Source organism: Macrosteles quadrilineatus, unplaced genomic scaffold, assembly GCF_028750875.1.
Source record: "Macrosteles quadrilineatus isolate MER2022 unplaced genomic scaffold, UCM_ALF_1.0 Scaffold_9__3_contigs__length_116548681, whole genome shotgun sequence".
NCBI lineage: Eukaryota > Metazoa > Arthropoda > Insecta > Hemiptera > Cicadellidae > Macrosteles > Macrosteles quadrilineatus.
The window spans coordinates 32,895,939-32,913,805 of NW_026542602.1; the positions used below are offsets into that span (position 1 = coordinate 32,895,939).

Here is a 17,867-nt window from a genome sequence, read left to right on the forward strand (position 1 = left end):
GTCATGTATCCGCAGTAGTTTTGACACCTACAAGCGCCAGCTAAATTTTTTTGTATATATTTATTAAAGATGTTCCCTAAATAATGTTTCAATCCCTCAATAGTTCACATTTCGTATGCATATAAATTATAAGCTATTTTATATAACTAAATGTGGGCAACAAAAACCTAGATTTTACCTTGTCCTCTATCAGTCACCCTCCTGGTTCCCGAGCCAGCAGGAATGAACCGAAGGTGACCCGAGGAACAGCGGATGTTGAGGCGGGTGAGGGTGATGACCAGACCAGGACCTCGAGGATGAGAGGATCCGCCTACCGGGAACTCAACGGAACAGTTCGGCCGAGTCCGGAACACTTCGGGCAGCGTCGTCGATGATAAGTTGTTTGCTTTGGTATTCAGTCTTAATATACAATCTGTAAAAGAATAAATTATACATCTAACAGAAGTTTTTTTCTCTGAGTTATTCAACAAGAGAATATGACAAGTGTATAACCAATATTGTTTACAAACCGTCGTGTAAATCGTCATATGTCATCCTGCTTTTTATGTGGTGTGTGGTTTAAAAACGTACAATTTTGCATAATGATTAAGACCCGTAGAATAAGCTAACACTTCTGCGTCCCGTCAAAGTAGCCAGTTTATGCATTTGAATTAATTCAGAAATGTTTTTAGACAGTAATTCAAGTCCGTACAGATGTCTAATGAGGCTGACACAAACAGTCGAAAACAGAGAAATCAACAAATTAAAGTTTGGACAAACAGACTGATGTAAGTTGTGATTATTAAAGCTGTAGCGAAAAATAATAACATCAATATTACAGATAGTATAGCAATTAAGCGCATAAGAAGTGAAAGATAAAAAAAATCGTTTTCTTTATCTGTAAGATGGATTGTCCCAACTACTATACAATAACACAAACAAACGTTACTGAATAAATTGCATTACCTATTCCACAGTCAATAAACAAGTTGTAAGCTTCGATATGTGTTGAATAAAAATATACTTAATTTTTGGAAATGGTCAATTACTTCACCTTTCAGTATTGGGACGTGAAAGAAAGTTTCGAACACAGTGTCTTCTTGTTTTCTGTACCGTATTCTGAAACACAACAAATTAAATGTAAGAAGAATGACAGCGATAAACCTTCTTACACCAACACATTCTAAATTTAAAAAATTAGTAAAAAAACATAAATGTTGTATTAATAGGTTTTTAAAAAGAGACATGGTGGTTTCTGTCTTATTCTGTAATGTCTAAACGATGAAGGATACCGATATTTCGAAGCCATGAGTCTAAACATGAATCTGTGACCTCAATAATGATCATCCTTAGTTTAAACTTGCATTTCAGATCATTAAAATGTAACTATACACAGTGTACCCACTAATTACCTTACTAATTACTTTAATATACTCTTTTTCTTATAGACCAATAGTAGGCTGGGTTAGGAGTGGTTGTTTATTTAATACGCGGAAACACCTTTTGTTTTTACTTACTTATACAAATATATACCGGTTGTTCCGTATACAGACAATCCAAGTTTTGAGATTTTTACACGAATCATGTAATTTGCTTTACATAAACTAATCTTCACGTCAAACTCATATATTAGTTATCCTCTGAGGTGTGTTAAACTTCCCAAGCACGGGTGATTACATAAATCTATATTGGAAAACCGGGCTTAACTTGAGTTATAACTGATATGTTTACCTAATGGATATTTTGAAGGTAGCCATGATTGTTATTATGTGTTTTGGTAAATATTATTAACATTTTAGTGCCACAAGGTGCCACTGAATTATAAAACAATTCGGTACTAATATAACGGGTAAGTTGTTGACTAATATGTTAGATAAACTAAAAGTAAACAAAAATATTTTGATTCATATTTAATTTTAATGGTGAAAGGACATCATCACAATTATTCTGTCCTGTTCATTTTTTACGTGGTTTAGTGAAAAAGGCGCTAACTCACCACAACCATCGTGAACGATAGTAATGTAAAAACAAAATGATTTTGATTGCCATAGATCCACAAAGCTATAGCTACAAAATATCTTTTCCAACAATTGTAAACGTAAACAAAAACTAATAAAACATGACCTGACCACTATATATTTTTTTTACTTGTTTAACTAAATCAATGTAATATCTCGGTATCCCCAAACATATGAATGCACTTCTTGAATGAGGTCATACATATTTAAAGCTCATTAGCTCAAAGGATGTGTGGGCTGTATGAAACAGGGCGACAGCGAGGAGAATCCTGTAGATTGTACCAACTGGGAACACTGTATGTTTCAAATACAACAAGCTGTGTGTCGGTATGTATTGGAATTAGTTCTACCCATCTAAACGAGTGCTTGATGATACAATTTGTCAATCAATGTACAGAGTTTTATTAAGATTGTTTGTACACCCTGATGGTAGGAAGTATGTTATAAATTCACATATTATACTGTTATGTGGTGTTTAGTTTAATTTACAGTGAATAGATTTAGTTTTATTCACTTTGACTGAGCTTTAAACCAGTGGACAGAATCAGATTGTATGCATAATGAAATGTTTGCTAACACCACAAACTATATGTTTAGCTTATACATACAGCTCCTTACAGCTAAACAATTAAGAAAATGCGCAAAATCAGAATGTAAAATCAAATAACAGAATATGTTTGATGGACACATAAACTATAGTGTCAAGGTTATATTATTTCGTCCCTTATGCATATACACAGACAAAGTTGAAAACTAGACAATGTTTTGTAGAATCAGCTAGATTGTACAACCTGATAACATAATAAATTGGGTAACTCCATAAACATGAAGCCTATATTGATCCCATTTTACCCATGCCACTTTCACAGATAAGCTTAATAACAAAAGATAACGTGCAGGATCCGTTACCTTGTATAAATTAATAACAAAATAAATTTAATACCAGAAGATGTAGTTTAGTAGCTCAAGTTTTTACATTGCCATTGATTTTGTTTCACTTTCAGCCGCTCAGATAAGCTTGATAACACTAGATAGCAGTGTGCAGAATCAGTTAGATCGCATGAGCTGATAAGAGGATACGTCTGATAACAACACACGGTAGCGCTGTGTTTATATTGATTTTGTCACAGTGGATTGTGTGGTCTGCACAAACAGGCATTTCATCCTGTGTTGACGATGTACGTTTTGTCATAAAATATTTCTTTGTGGTTTGTAAGTTTATTTTCCTGTTGTAAAAGGTTCAAACTACTATTTTCCCATGACCTTATACGCAATTTCATCTTAATTTTTTATTTGGGGCCATGTAAATATACTTGTTTTGAAACTATATAGGTCTTTTACATCAAAGGTCAATAAATTGTGAGTTATTGAGTTGTAGTATTAAAAAGAAAACTTGTGCGTCAACAAGAAATTTAGTGATGAAATTAGGAGCAGCTTCACCAAACTTTGCAGATCTATGTTTATAGACAATTTATACATACAAACCCTACACTATGCCACTACACTATGCTTACTACTCAATACTATGCCAAAATATTTTCACACTATACTAAATGTTGCAATGTTTGAAGTTATGTGAGAAAAATATGATTAACAAAGATAAGAACATTCAAAAAGCGTAGAATTAAATACAAAAACTATTCCATCAACACAAAGAGCTATTCTTATAGCTGTCTATATTTTATTCTAGGTTGACCTAGACCTAATATAAGATGCAATGTGTAATGTGTAGGAAACCACCACAGCAGTTTTTTATCGCCAAAATGTTGTCGAGCTAGATAGCGAATCAGTGCAGTTTGTAGCCAAATCGTGACCTAGCAAAGATGTGGCGGGTGGTAAAGGACACTGGTGCATCACATTACTTGCGACAATTTAAACATAGTCTCAAATAAAAATTGTTTTAAACTTAAACTTTTGCTAAAATTTAGTTATTAATTTTATATTTACCTTAAAAAAATAATGTTTCTTTAGATTAATTAAACAGATCAGTATTTTATAATAACGTCGGCGCGGCTCAAACTGTAAATATGATTGAAATTAAATATTGTGTGTGTATTTTGAAAATCAATAAATAGTAGCTGGATAACATAAATATATAAAAAACATACTGAACTGTTTTGTTTATATATTAAAGGAAATATTTTCTTGTATTTTATGTTTAATTCAGAATAAATGCATTATGAAAATAACACACACAAATGTTCTATATGAATAGGAAAATAATTTAGTTTGATATTATGATAGGGAAAAGAAGCTAGTTTAGAATTAAAACGTTACTTTTCCAAGTTAGAAACATTTAAATGCGTTATAATCTTTTTAAAGATTCTCGTTAATACCACTATAATGCCGATCTCTGATTACGGTAATAAAATAACACTTAACGCATAACTATGAAAAAGACATGCAGGTTAACACCTTTAGTTATAGATAGTCACCTGCAATATGGACACCCTATTTCAACTTTGTATCAAAAATCAACATAGAGCCGCGCCGATTTAAAATACGTGACCTTGCCTAATACAAAAGTTTACTTTAATGAAATTATTTCATTCTTTTTAGAGCGTTTGAAGTCGGTTGTATTTTTTTACAAAAATAAATTATATAATAACTAGTAGATAATCTATTTCGAGTAAAATTTCTACAAAGGCTTAAAAAAACTATAGAAAACCATTATAAATTATTTACATACATCTTTTTGAAGTACATAAAGAATTTTCTCGGGTAAGATATTGTAGGCTTAAAATTATACTTAAGCTTAAAAAATTAATCATCACATATTAATATAACATTATGTAATATGTTTTCTCACATCACCTTTATTTATAAATCCATTACATTGTCTGCTGTTGGCTTATATCCAAGTTGACTATGATTTAATAAGTCTACAACACGTATTGTGGTTGCTATATATAATCTCATAAGCCACCGTGTACATCTGTGAAATATACCCACAGAGTGTTGCAGTTAATTTAATAACTCCGCTAGAGCCAACTACTTCTGGGACTAAGGTTTTATTGTTTCTAAAGTATGAAATACACTCAGGGTTAACTCTTAATAAGTTTTTTTACCTTTTACGTCCAAAATAAAACTTAAACGTTTTATCGTCCAATGTGCCTTTAATGTCACAGGTACTTTTTAATACTTTTTAATTACTTTTAATTACTTTTAATTACGTTTTAGTACAGTAATCCAAAAAGTTATGAGATTGTGGAAAAAAATATTTAACTTTTTATGTATATGTGTGTACTATGTATATGTGTAAACACGGACTTTATTTTGTAGTTATCTGTATTGTACAATTGCCCTTCAAGTTAAAAAAACAGCAATACACCCACGAATAACCTGTATGGAATAAACCATCGAAATTGTGAATACGGTATCACAGAAACCCAGGATGACAAACATATGTTTGTAGTTCTGACAGAAACCCCTACCATAAAATTACAAAGTAGGCCTACCTTAATTAGTTATGATGGTCTACAAGGATGCATTCTTTAGTTTATGTCTTCAATAAAATAGAACCTATAAAAATTTTATTTTTTAATTGTTTGGATTGAAAAGAAATGGTGTAAACAAAATGTCATTAAGACCAATCACTTCTGTTGAACTTAAAGGTGGTTTGAAAGAAACAACCTTTTAGTTGAAATATTATGTTTAATCAGTTAAGGATTTCACACTTCACAGGGATGTTATTCAGTATAGTTTTGGCACGTTTCTATAAATCTGTTTGAACAAAGGGGAATTAAAAAATTAAATTCCTGACTTTGCTACCAAACTGAATAATTGCTGGTTCAATAGATATTTGTTAATATAGTAGAAATCAAGTTTATTGATCTGTCTAAACAGTGAGTTACTACCTACTGGAAAAATAATAAATTCATTTGAGTTCAGAAAATATTATAATGATACAAAATTAAATTAACCCTTTACAAATCAAATCAAAACTATTCTCTTGATGAGATATTTAAGTCCAAATTGGAATAGACAGAGAGGAATGATGTGTAGAGATGTACTCACGACCTCGAAGAGAAGAAATTAATGAATGTTCGTTAATACCAAGTAATGGAGATTAACACTTCTTGAGAAAATAAAATATAACACTGTGTGCACACAAACTTCTGGTGAATGTTCCTCACGGTTAAATAAAACTTCTGTTGAAACAATAGAGTCAATAATTGATGATTTAATATGGGATACTGAGACCCATGGTAAAATAATTAGAGGGATTCAGAGACCCTCATAATGTTTGATTCACATGAAGACTGCATAGTAACTGAGTGAGTTGGAGAAGTGTACAGGAAAAACCACTGGTCAGTCTATATCATGTCGGCTGGAACTGATAAGCAGGATACGCAGCACATTCCTCTGCATTGTCTGCCTATCTCTCTCTCTCTCTCTCTGTCTGGCTTAACTTAATACAATTTTATTTTATGAACTCACTTAAAATATTATTCTGAATTGAACCAAAAAGTGCAGTGATTTATTTGCACACAAAACATTTAAATATCTATTATTTAAATGACAAAACAAGTATAATTTTATTTAAAATAATTTTAAGTTTAGACCTAATTTGAGAATGCTCAAACATACCGCCCACCGAAATTTCAAAGGAAATTTCTAGCATCTTACTTAAAAGGGTCAGAATTGATTGAAAGAAGAGGTACCAATTTCACAGCTGGACGTTGGAATTCAGAGTCACTGGTCTTGACAGTCATCACTCGAACAATTCCATCACTGCCTGGGTGAGTCTTGATGATTCTTCCAAGAGGCCACTGCAAGATAGGTACATTTTGATCCTTAAGAAGAACCAAGTCTCCGATTTTAGGGTTTGTAGAAGATCTTGTCCATTTTCCTCTCGCTTGCAGGATGTTCAAGTATTCCACTCGCCACCTCTTCCAAAAATGTTGAACCATCTTGTGGACTAGTTGCCATCTTGTAAGAACGTTTTCTCGAAGATCAAGAAGAGAAGGTTCGGGAGGAGCAACAAGAGGACATCCAACAAGAAAGTGTCCTGGAGAAAGAAAATTAGTTTCTTCTGGACTAGCTGACAAAGGACAAAGTGGTCTTGAATTCAGAACTGCTTCTACTTGGGTGAGCAAGGTTGACCACTCTTCATAAGTCAAAGCAGTTTCTCCAGCTATCTTCCTCAAATGTGTCTTTGTTGATTTAACTGCCGACTCCCACAGTCCACCAAAGTGTGGGGAGTAGGGAGGATTGAAATTCCATTTTACATCCAGTTTAGTAGTTTGCTGTAGAATTTCTTCTTGTGTAGTCTGATTGGAGTACCATATTCCCAGCTCTCGAAGACGATTAGCTGCTCCTCTGAAGTTGGTTCCACAGTCGGAATACACTTGTTCAGGAAGACCTCTTCTAGAAATAAAACGTCTGAAAGCAGCCATAAAGGCATCTGTTGAGAGTGCGGTTACCAGCTCTAAATGCAAAGCTTTAGTAGCCATGCAGACAAAAACACAGATGTAAGTCTTGGCAGTGGTTGCTTTTCTTCTTAACGACTCTCTCATAGTCAAAGGTCCAGCAAAGTCAACACCAACATGTAAAAATGCTCGGCTTACATTCACTCGTGGCGAAGGAAGATCAGCCATCATCGGGGAAAAGGTTTCAGCCTTTAGCTTGAAGCACCTTAGACATTTGAAGGTTCGCTGACGGACAATATTTCTCAGTGATGGTATCCAAAATCGTAATTGAATCAGAGCTTGAAGCAAGTTGGGTCCTGGGTGTAGGTAGATTTTATGGTAATAATCTACCAACAATAAGGTGAAATGACACTTTGGCAGAAGGGTTGGGTGTCTTTGATCTTCTGGGATAGCTGCATTATTTAGCCTGCCGCCCACCCTGAGTATCCCCAGTTTGTCAAAGAAAGGGGTAAGTTTATGAAACTTATTGAGGACAGCAGTTGCACATCTTCTGTCGCCATCAATAGAGAAAAAGTGTGATTGAATTTTCTTGATGCAGGATAGTAAGGACTCTTGAATTTCCTTAGGCTGAAGGGGTCCTTTAAGACGACTAGTACTGTGTAGTTTAGCTTGACAATTGTAGATAAATCTTCTGATCCAAGATATTACACGTAGAAGTTTGTAGTATGAAGAATAGTTTTCCATCATCTTGATAAGCTCTGGCTCAGTACTATTTGAGACAAGCACTTGTGGTTCAGCTTTCACTTCAGGTAGGGGCTGCTGCTGGAACTGTACTGTAGACTCTGGCCATTTATCTTCAGGCATATTCATCCACTTAGGGCCATGCCACCATAGATCACAGTTAGTTAGTTTATCTGGTAAAAGTCCTCTAGAACCATGGTCACTTGGATTTTCCTCTGATTTAATATGTCTCCACGATGAAACAGGAGTATGTTCTGAGATATGTGCAACTCTGTTTGCTACAAAAACTTTAAGCTTGTAAGTTGGTGTATTTAGCCATCCTAAGACAATTGAAGAATCAGTGAAGAAAATAGGCTTCTGAAACTGATTACTGGCAAATTGGCTGAGGGTTTCCATAACAGAGTGGAATATTGTTGCAAGCAGGTAGGCTCCACACAACTCTAAGCGTGGGATAGACAGTGTCTTGATTGGGGCTAACTTAGTTTTGGCTGTTAGAAGGTTTGTAATTATTTTGTCACTAATAACTCTCAGATACAGTGCAGCACAATATCCTTTTTCTGAAGCATCAGCAAATCCTACTATTTGCAATTTGTATGGTTTGTAAGATGTTACAAATCTTGGAATACTAAGATGTTGCAGGTTCTCTAGCTGAGTAGTCAAGTCATTCCATAGAGTCTTCAAGTTAGTTGGGATTTCCGAATCCCAGTCCAGCTTCAGTTTCCAAAGGCTTTGTATTATGCACTTTGCAATCATTATCACAGGAGAAACGAATCCTAGAGGATCAAAAATCTTTGCCACAGCTGATAGGATGGCCCTTTTAGTAAACACAGGGGTAAATTGTTCAATCTGGTATGCAAACGTGTCACTTGAAGGGTTCCATTGAAGTCCTAGGATCTTGACATTTGAATCTTCACTAGATGAGAGGTTGATCTGTTTGATATGTTTTGAAGGATTGATTGCATTTAAAATTTCCTGAGAGTTACTGGCCCATTTACTTAGACCAAAATGACCTTTGTGTAAAAGATTGATTACTTCATCCTTGAGTTTCAAGGCTTCATCAACAGTAGAAGCACCAGTGACAAGATCGTCGACATACATGTCTTGAAGAATAGCCTTTGCTGCATGTGGATAGTCAGTCCCTTCATCGGTTGCTAGCTGTTTCATGACTCTCAAGGCTAAAAAAGGTGCAAAGGTAGTACCATACGTTACTGTATTCAGTTCATATTTCTGAATAGCTTCAGAAGGATCAAATCTCCAGAAAATGTGTTGATATACCCTATCAGAGGGATGAACTAAAATCTGCCTGTACATTTTTATTATATCAGCCACAAAAACTACTGGATACATCCTAAATCTTGTCAAGATACCTTTTATGTCTTGCTGTAACTTTGGGCCTATCATAAGATGGTTGTTTAGAGACGTGTTAGAGTCAGTAAGGGAAGAAGCATCAAATACTACTCTGAGCTTAATCTGTGAGCGATCTTCTTTAGTGACAGAATGGTGTGGGATCACATATTTTGAAGTAGATGATGTGGGGCTCATGTGTTCCAGTTCAAGGTATTCTTTCATGAAATTGCAGTATTCAGACTTAAGTAGAGAATTCTTTGTCAGTTTTGTTTCTAGACTGTATAGTCTTTTCAGAGAATTTCTTTCAGAGTCACCAAGATGCTTTGGCTCACTTTTAAACGGTAGGCGAACAACGTACTGGCCGCTCTCAAGTCTGTAGTGAGTCTCTGTAAAATGCTTTTCACAAGCTAAATCTTCTGGGTTTTCTTTGACTGGGATAGAAGCAGGTTCCTCGAGTTCCCAAAATCGTTGCAGCTGATTATGAATATCATCTTTATCATAAGCAAGGGTGAAGAAAGAAGCATTCATATTAGTGGATGATTGACAGTCAAGAACTCTCCCAATAGCAATGTAGCCAAAGACTGATGCAAACAGCTTGGGTTGGTTTTCATGAAGAGTAATCGAAGATCCAAGCCAAACATCTGGAAACAAGTCAGAGCCCAATAAAAACTCAATAGGTCCAGGTTCCCAAAACTTAGGGTCTGCTAGTTCAAATTTGGTATATTCCGACCATAAGTTAGAAGGCATAGTGAAGTTGGGTAGGTATGAAGTAATATTGTTGATCACAACAGCTTCTGTTTTGAGGATAGGGGATTCCTGATTTTTTGGCTTCATATGACAAAGTGCTTTGCCTTTTGCACCATCAAATATGGTCTGGCCAATAGCCGATATCTTCTTTGGATATGGAGTTGTCGATAAACCAAGTTTGGTGAGGCATTTGTGAGTTATGAAGGAATGTTGACTTCCTGAGTCTATCACTAGACGTATGGGTTGAAATCTTCCGGAAGCATCTTTTATCTCAGCAACTACAGTACCTAGCAATATGTTGCTATGTTGAGGAAGAGTTGCGGTCAAAGACGAAGTTGGTGCACTAGTAGCATTATCTTTCAGTTCTTCATCAGCTGAGGTTGGAATATGTAGTAACGAGTGGTGTCTCTTCTTGCAAAATTTACAAGTCCACTTTGAGTTACACTTTCCTATAGTGTGGTTGGCATACAAGCAATTTTTACATCCATGCCAATTTTTTAACATCTTGTGTCGCTCATCAACTGTTGCATTCATAAAATCTTTACATCTCCAGAGTGTATGACTACCACTGTTGCATAGAAAGCATGTGAAACCTTTATTGTTATCTTTCGATTGCATGTTATTTCCTGGTGAGTTAGCCAAGAGTGTAGCTCGCATACCACGGCTAGAAGATCTAGTATTATATCCTTTAATAGCGCCACTAGGCTTCGCAGAGTTATTGTCATGTGAGGATTGATGAGAATTTCCAAGGGCGAGCTGTAATGCTAGGCATCGTTCCCGTAGAAATTTTGTAAGATCATCAAAGACAGGAAAATCTTTATCTTTGTGTTGAAGTTCAAACTGTTCTCTGGTCGCAGAATCTAATAATCGAACAGCAATATGAAACAATACAAAATCTGCTTCATTTGGAATTTTTAGCAGTTTAAATGCTGCAATATTGTCTGAAACTTGTGATACAAAGTTCTGTAGAGAATCAATGGTAGGTTTGCCTTGCTGTGGCTTAAACTGGATGAGCTGATTTAAATAGTTAGAGGCTAGCATACGTTTATTATTAAACGTGTCATTCAATGCCTTCCATGCCAAGTCATAATTGTCTTCTATTAATGGCAAGTTACTTATAACTGCAGAAGCTGTGCCTACAAGTGAGGAAACCAGGTAATGAAATTTCTCCATTTTAGTCAACAAAGCATCATTATGAATAATTGATAAGAATGCATCACGGAATTTAGGCCAGTTTGTAATTTGTCCGTTGAAGTGGGGCAGATTGATCCGAGGTAAAATTTTATTTGATCTGTTTTCAGATGATATAACTGATTCATTAGGATTAATGCTTTGGCGTGAGGGAGGTGATGTTGTCTGAACAAGAGCCATAAGTGCCTCATAGCTTGTGTGTGCCTCGTAGTAATAACGTTTGGCCTTAGTTTGGATAGTCAGATCTGCTTCGACAGGAAATTCTGAGACTTTTCCTTCATCTTCATGTAGGTCAATAAGTTCATCCCAAAGAGTTTCAAATTTGGAAAAATATTTCTCTAACACCTTAAACATACCCTTGAATAAGTTCACTTGAGCAGGATCTTTGACAGCTGCCCTACCCTTCTCATTAATAGTTTGGACTTCCTTAGCACTATCTGATAATTTTCTCTTCAAGGCAGAAACCTTACGCTTAAAATCTTCTGCATCCATTTTTCCCCTCAGAAATTGAATACCAAGAGAAAATTTAAGTAATCAAAGGCACAAATGTTTGAGCAATCTTTACAAAAGTATGAACATGACAAGTACTATATACTTCAAGATAGTAAAAAAAATCAACAAAGAATACCACTAATTCAGAATGAAAGTAGATAAAAAAATTCACATCATGATTTGCAAAATTATTCAATAATGCTTGTAGCCTATATAATATTACAGTAGCACATAGAACAAGATTGTAGAATATAAATCAGCAATATTTATTTGTGTTAAGAAACTATTTGGCATAAGAAAATATTTTCAGATTAAATTCTCAAAACAACCCTAATAACTCTTAAAATTATCAATAAACCACAAATCCAATTCTGGAGAAATGTATGAGCGTTTTACGATTAAATATCTAATTTAATCAAAGATCAAATGAATACCAAATATTTTATATGATAACTACCTTTAAACAAACAAATTCTCAACTGTAATCTACAATAACCTTCAAATACAATTAACCTTACTTTGACAATTTAAAAATGACCTTAAATATGTTTCTTTGAAAGGATATTTTAATTTACAATTTTTTATTTATTAACAAATGACTAAGTTAATCCGGCTCGAAGGACCAATGTGTTTGAACAAAGGGGAATTAAAAAATTAAATTCCTGACTTTGCTACCAAACTGAATAATTGCTGGTTCAATAGATATTTGTTAATATAGTAGAAATCAAGTTTATTGATCTGTCTAAACAGTGAGTTACTACCTACTGGAAAAATAATAAATTCATTTGAGTTCAGAAAATATTATAATGATACAAAATTAAATTAACCCTTTACAAATCAAATCAAAACTATTCTCTTGATGAGATATTTAAGTCCAAATTGGAATAGACAGAGAGGAATGATGTGTAGAGATGTACTCACGACCTCGAAGAGAAGAAATTAATGAATGTTCGTTAATACCAAGTAATGGAGATTAACACTTCTTGAGAAAATAAAATATAACACTGTGTGCACACAAACTTCTGGTGAATGTTCCTCACGGTTAAATAAAACTTCTGTTGAAACAATAGAGTCAATAATTGATGATTTAATATGGGATACTGAGACCCATGGTAAAATAATTAGAGGGATTCAGAGACCCTCATAATGTTTGATTCACATGAAGACTGCATAGTAACTGAGTGAGTTGGAGAAGTGTACAGGAAAAACCACTGGTCAGTCTATATCATGTCGGCTGGAACTGATAAGCAGGATACGCAGCACATTCCTCTGCATTGTCTGCCTATCTCTCTCTCTCTCTCTCTGTCTGGCTTAACTTAATACAATTTTATTTTATGAACTCACTTAAAATATTATTCTGAATTGAACCAAAAAGTGCAGTGATTTATTTGCACACAAAACATTTAAATATCTATTATTTAAATGACAAAACAAGTATTATTTTATTTAAAATAAATTTAAGTTTAGACCTAATTTGAGAATGCTCAAACAAAATCTATCTGTTATGAAAAATATTAGTATAATATTCATAGATTGCGTCTTTATAAATAATCTTAATCAACCAATTCTATTGGTTGGTTTGTTCAAAGGATTTATTTATTCAGAATTGGGACATGTCGAGTAGAGATAAGGGATTAACTCTTATTTTGATTTGATATACAACTGCTTTTTCGAATGTTAGAGCAATATACTTCAGGACGTAAAATAATTTACTCTAAATTATGGGCTCAGATGTACCTCTATCTAAGGTAATTTTTCTAATTAATTGATTCTTCATGATCTTAATATAGTCTTTTGAGAAACACTTGCATATCTACAGTGGAAAACTAGTTTTGACATTAACGTGAAGCATCCATTAAAGGTGTACCTAGAATAAAACCTGGTCAGCCTCTAAAGGTGACTGCGTTCAACTTAAAGTCAACATAAGTTCAACATTAGTTAATTGTGAGTGCAATCTGTAGATATCGTCGGCTATAGATGATTTTAATTTGATGATTTTTAATAGCCTATATTCAATGTTCCTTATACAATTTTCTCCTTTATCAATATTATTATTGAGCTTAATAGTAATTACACAAAGTTGAAAGCCGAATTTTAACTACAGATGATGCAATGTTACAACAAAGGTTAACTGTATAGTTAGCAGGCAGCAGTGTTGGGGCCATAAACAATGTTTTAGCGCGATAACTGCCATAAGCTGGAGTAATGGCGATTGGCGTAATAACACTTATGGTTTAATGTCGCTGTTAAGCGGGTCTCGCTTCAAACTAACCAAATATAATATTATTATAATTGTTTTTATGATTTTGGTTTAATGTACCTATAAAACTGGTGCAAAACGAAACAAAGTAAATATATTTTTTATTTGTTGTTCATTGTATTCATATACATATTACGAAAGCAGTAATAAGCCTTATTACAAATTTTAGGGTATCATTAAACATGTTCCTCAAAATATAATCTATTATATATAGTTCATAAGTGTATTCAGTTGATATAGATTAAGGTGTTTTTTGTGGGCGCTATTTAGTTGCATTACAGTATGAGTTCTATCGTGAAGATTTTATTGAAGTAGCCACTGTCTACTCAAAAGATGTGGTGAGAATGTCGTTTAATTACCAAAATACGAACATTGTGAATATTCTACCCAGCTGTTAAACAGGCATCAGTTTATCTAGAACTGCATTTTAATCTGACAGAATCTTCTTCTTCAGGTTATTGGTTTTCCTTCTGGTAGTCTTTTCAGGATCGAGATAGCTTCAAAGTACTACAAAATCATTCTATGCTAGTGCCTAAACATTCATTCGGGTGCCTAAGCCTTTTGCACTGGTAATTGGGCATTGATGAGAAAAGATGAATATTTACTAAACGAATATTTTGGGAGCCAACGCCCAGCTGGTATTGATAACCTTGGTGACCAGCTGCTACTGTTACTTTTTCTCAGTTAGAAAGTAAAAGTAACCGGTCTGCATTCAGTTCCTTCGATAGCTCAGTTGGTAGAGCGGTGGACTGTAGAGGTTTTCAACAAAGACATCCATAGGTCGCTGGTTCAAATCCGGCTCGAAGGAGAAACTTTTATCCCTTTCAATTTTATTGCCTTATACTTTTATACTGTATACTTTTATACTTTTCAAATTGTCAGTAGTTTATTTTTAAAGTGTTTTATATTTTAAGTGTTTTATCTAATGATTATATATTTTTGATTTTATTTTTAAACACTAAAACGCAGCGACTATGTACAGCACGATAAAAAAAATATATTTGCACAAAGACCGTTGTGCGAATAGTTTAACGGTAGAGGTTAAAATGGAGAACAGTAATCCGTAATGTAGCAATGTTGCGAGTTTCCGGCTCTGATTAACATGGTCAATGATTGTCGGTTGCTCTTTATACCATGGAGAAGCTATACTTCAATGAGTAGCATCCTAGAGTCGGTTCTGTGTAGACGAGATATTATTTTATTTACTTTTAGAGACAACCTTGCGCTAGTAATTAAGAATGTCTACAGCATGAACTGAAATGAATATCTCTCACTGGTTAAAACCCTTACGATACATGAAAATGTATGGCCACCTAATGTTTGGGCAATGAACAATGTGGGTTCATATAGGTTCGAAACCCAATCTAATATAGAGACATTATGTGCTACTAGTTATGTGATTGACTGAATAAGTACTTTTTTGCAAAAATAAAGGGGGGAAATGAAACATTCAGATAGATAAAGGGAGGTGTGACTTGGGGCATAGTAATTGGTAATTCGATATATTAGCTCAACTAACCAACCCCGCATGGGGTCATTTATGTCAACCTGTGGGGTTGACTGGCCAAGGTTTTATGATCATCAAAAGAATTATTAAAATACTGTTACAACAAGTTATTAAGCAAATAAAAATATGAACCTATGCGTTTAGTATTGCTTTTTCACACAAATTTTATTATAAAATGTCTGTGTTAAAATTAACCCGTATCGAACTACTCATTAGCTACGAAACATTCGTTTTGAATGAACATGATCTTTTGAAAAAAAAATCAAATTGTCTTTATTATTATTATTCAATCTTTATGATTGTCTAAGAATATCTTTTAATATTCGCCTCATCCTACACTCATCTCCATTCATACTTGGCTTAAAATACCTACTATGTATGGTCGCCATTTCATCGAATAGTATTAACAGTATTAACAGTAATTCAATGTTTATCCTAGTATACTAGAATTCGTTCTATGTATGGTTTGCTATAGGATTACAAGGTATCAATGCATTACAATTGAGTGTTAAAAATAACCTATAAAGAAAACTATTGATAACGCAGACAAAATCTAAGTAAGTACTTAAATTATACCTCATAAATATTTACGTATTTTATTGAGACATGTAATGATAATGCAAATTAATTAATCAACGACTGATCAAAAACGAATATTCACGTTTTTCATATTTATATAGTAAACAAGTAAAAGTGTTCAGTTTAAAATTTTCAATAAGTGTTACTAACAGACAGCTATTAAAGCAGAAATATAACGGACAAACCTTTACATCAATCAGTGAGACATTTGATATCGAAACTTGGATAATGGAGCGAGAAACTGCTCGACAGATTTACCCCATCAGCAGCGTTTAATTTATCTTACGAGATCTTCAAAGTTTCAAGGTTTGTTTTCAATTTCAACGCAAGCAGGATTTGTAACGTATTGTAGCTTTTAGTGATGATTGCTTTTTGACAAAGGCTTTTACCCCACGTAAAAAAATGTCTGTATATTTTTTGAGTTGTACATTTACACTTGCATTAGTTTTGAAATTTAATTTAATTAATACTATAAAGCAGTATGCGATAAAAATTAATATTTTTGTTGTTAAAAGGTGTTTTTTAACTCGGTTAGTGAATGTTTATGTTTTTTAGTATATGTAATAGTTCAATATGAGTTTAGTTAGCAGATCGATTATTTCCATGAACCTGTATTAGACTTATATATTAAAGACTCCCACTGCTCCCACCTAGAAGAAGAAGAAGAATTGTTATTCTTTTTGCGTTGTACCAGCTGATCATGATAAAGTTTTGGCAAAACTGCACTAGTTAACAATCAAAGATTGATTGACACAAGAGAATCAGCCTAAATTAGTTTGAAGATTTTTAGGAGCCATTACGGATTTCATTTCTATTATTAATTGACATGAGGATACAGACCAAAATGTGGGTGACTGATGAATATAGTATGAATTGGGATGGGTTTTACTGAGACAAGTTGTTCCATTGGTTCGTACGATTGTCCAATTACCAAGGACAGCTGGATATACCATGCTTAGGCGTTTAACAAACCTAGGACGACATACACTTGAACAGACATTTCTCACCTGAAAGTAGCATTGGCCAACGGCCGCTGGTGAGCTGGTAACGTCCAGTTCAGGCTGATATGGTTAGCCTCAGGCCGATGGGCCAGTGGCCTGAGGCATTCCTCTCTACTGAGCTCTTCCCTGGTACTGCCTCCTCCTGCTAGCGACACAAGCGAGAAGTCTCTTACATCAGCACCGACCGTCAGCAGCACTGGAAGACAGAGAAGTAGTAGATTACAAAGTAGTAGAGTAAGAGAAGGATAAGAGTACAAAGAAGTGACAGAGGACCAACAGATGAAACAAAAGACTTGAATACATACATGACTACTACTTTGTAAGTAGTAGTGTACAAAGAGATAGTAGAGTAACCTAGGTAGTGTAAGTAGAAGTAGAAAAGCACAAACCAGAGCGCAAATACATAACTAAGAATAAAAAAAAGAAGAGCAAAGAAATAGTAGATAAAAATATAGTAGAGTAAAGTGAATAACCACTTAAAATAGCACTATTTAGACCTGTTGATAAAAATTACGTTAATTTAAGCTTCCGTAATGAAAGAGAAAGCGTTAAATACACCCCTCACGAAAAATTACGTTTTCATCAGAAATTGAATTATATTCTCAATAAAACAGTGCAATAAAATAGTATTTG

At 34.1% G+C, this 17,867-nt stretch overlaps 1 protein-coding gene and 1 non-coding gene across 2 annotated transcripts in view; one reads left to right on the forward strand and one right to left on the reverse strand.

Annotated features, from left to right (window-relative positions):
• The window catches only part of LOC129003315 (uncharacterized), a 298,914-nt gene that overhangs the window by 114,535 nt on the left and 166,512 nt on the right, over positions 1-17,867 (reverse strand). Inside the window, exons 7-9 of the mRNA XM_054431607.1 lie at positions 17,241-17,430; positions 1,034-1,098; positions 179-412 (exon numbers count right to left, since the gene is read on the reverse strand). Of these exons, the coding sequence (XP_054287582.1) occupies positions 179-412; positions 1,034-1,098; positions 17,241-17,430 (489 nt within the window). The remainder of the gene's footprint in view (positions 1-178; positions 413-1,033; positions 1,099-17,240; positions 17,431-17,867) is intronic.
• On the forward strand, positions 14,866-14,955 carry Trnay-gua (transfer RNA tyrosine (anticodon GUA)). The gene is given in 2 exon segments: positions 14,866-14,902; positions 14,920-14,955. It is a non-coding gene; the product is annotated as a tRNA-Tyr (tRNA).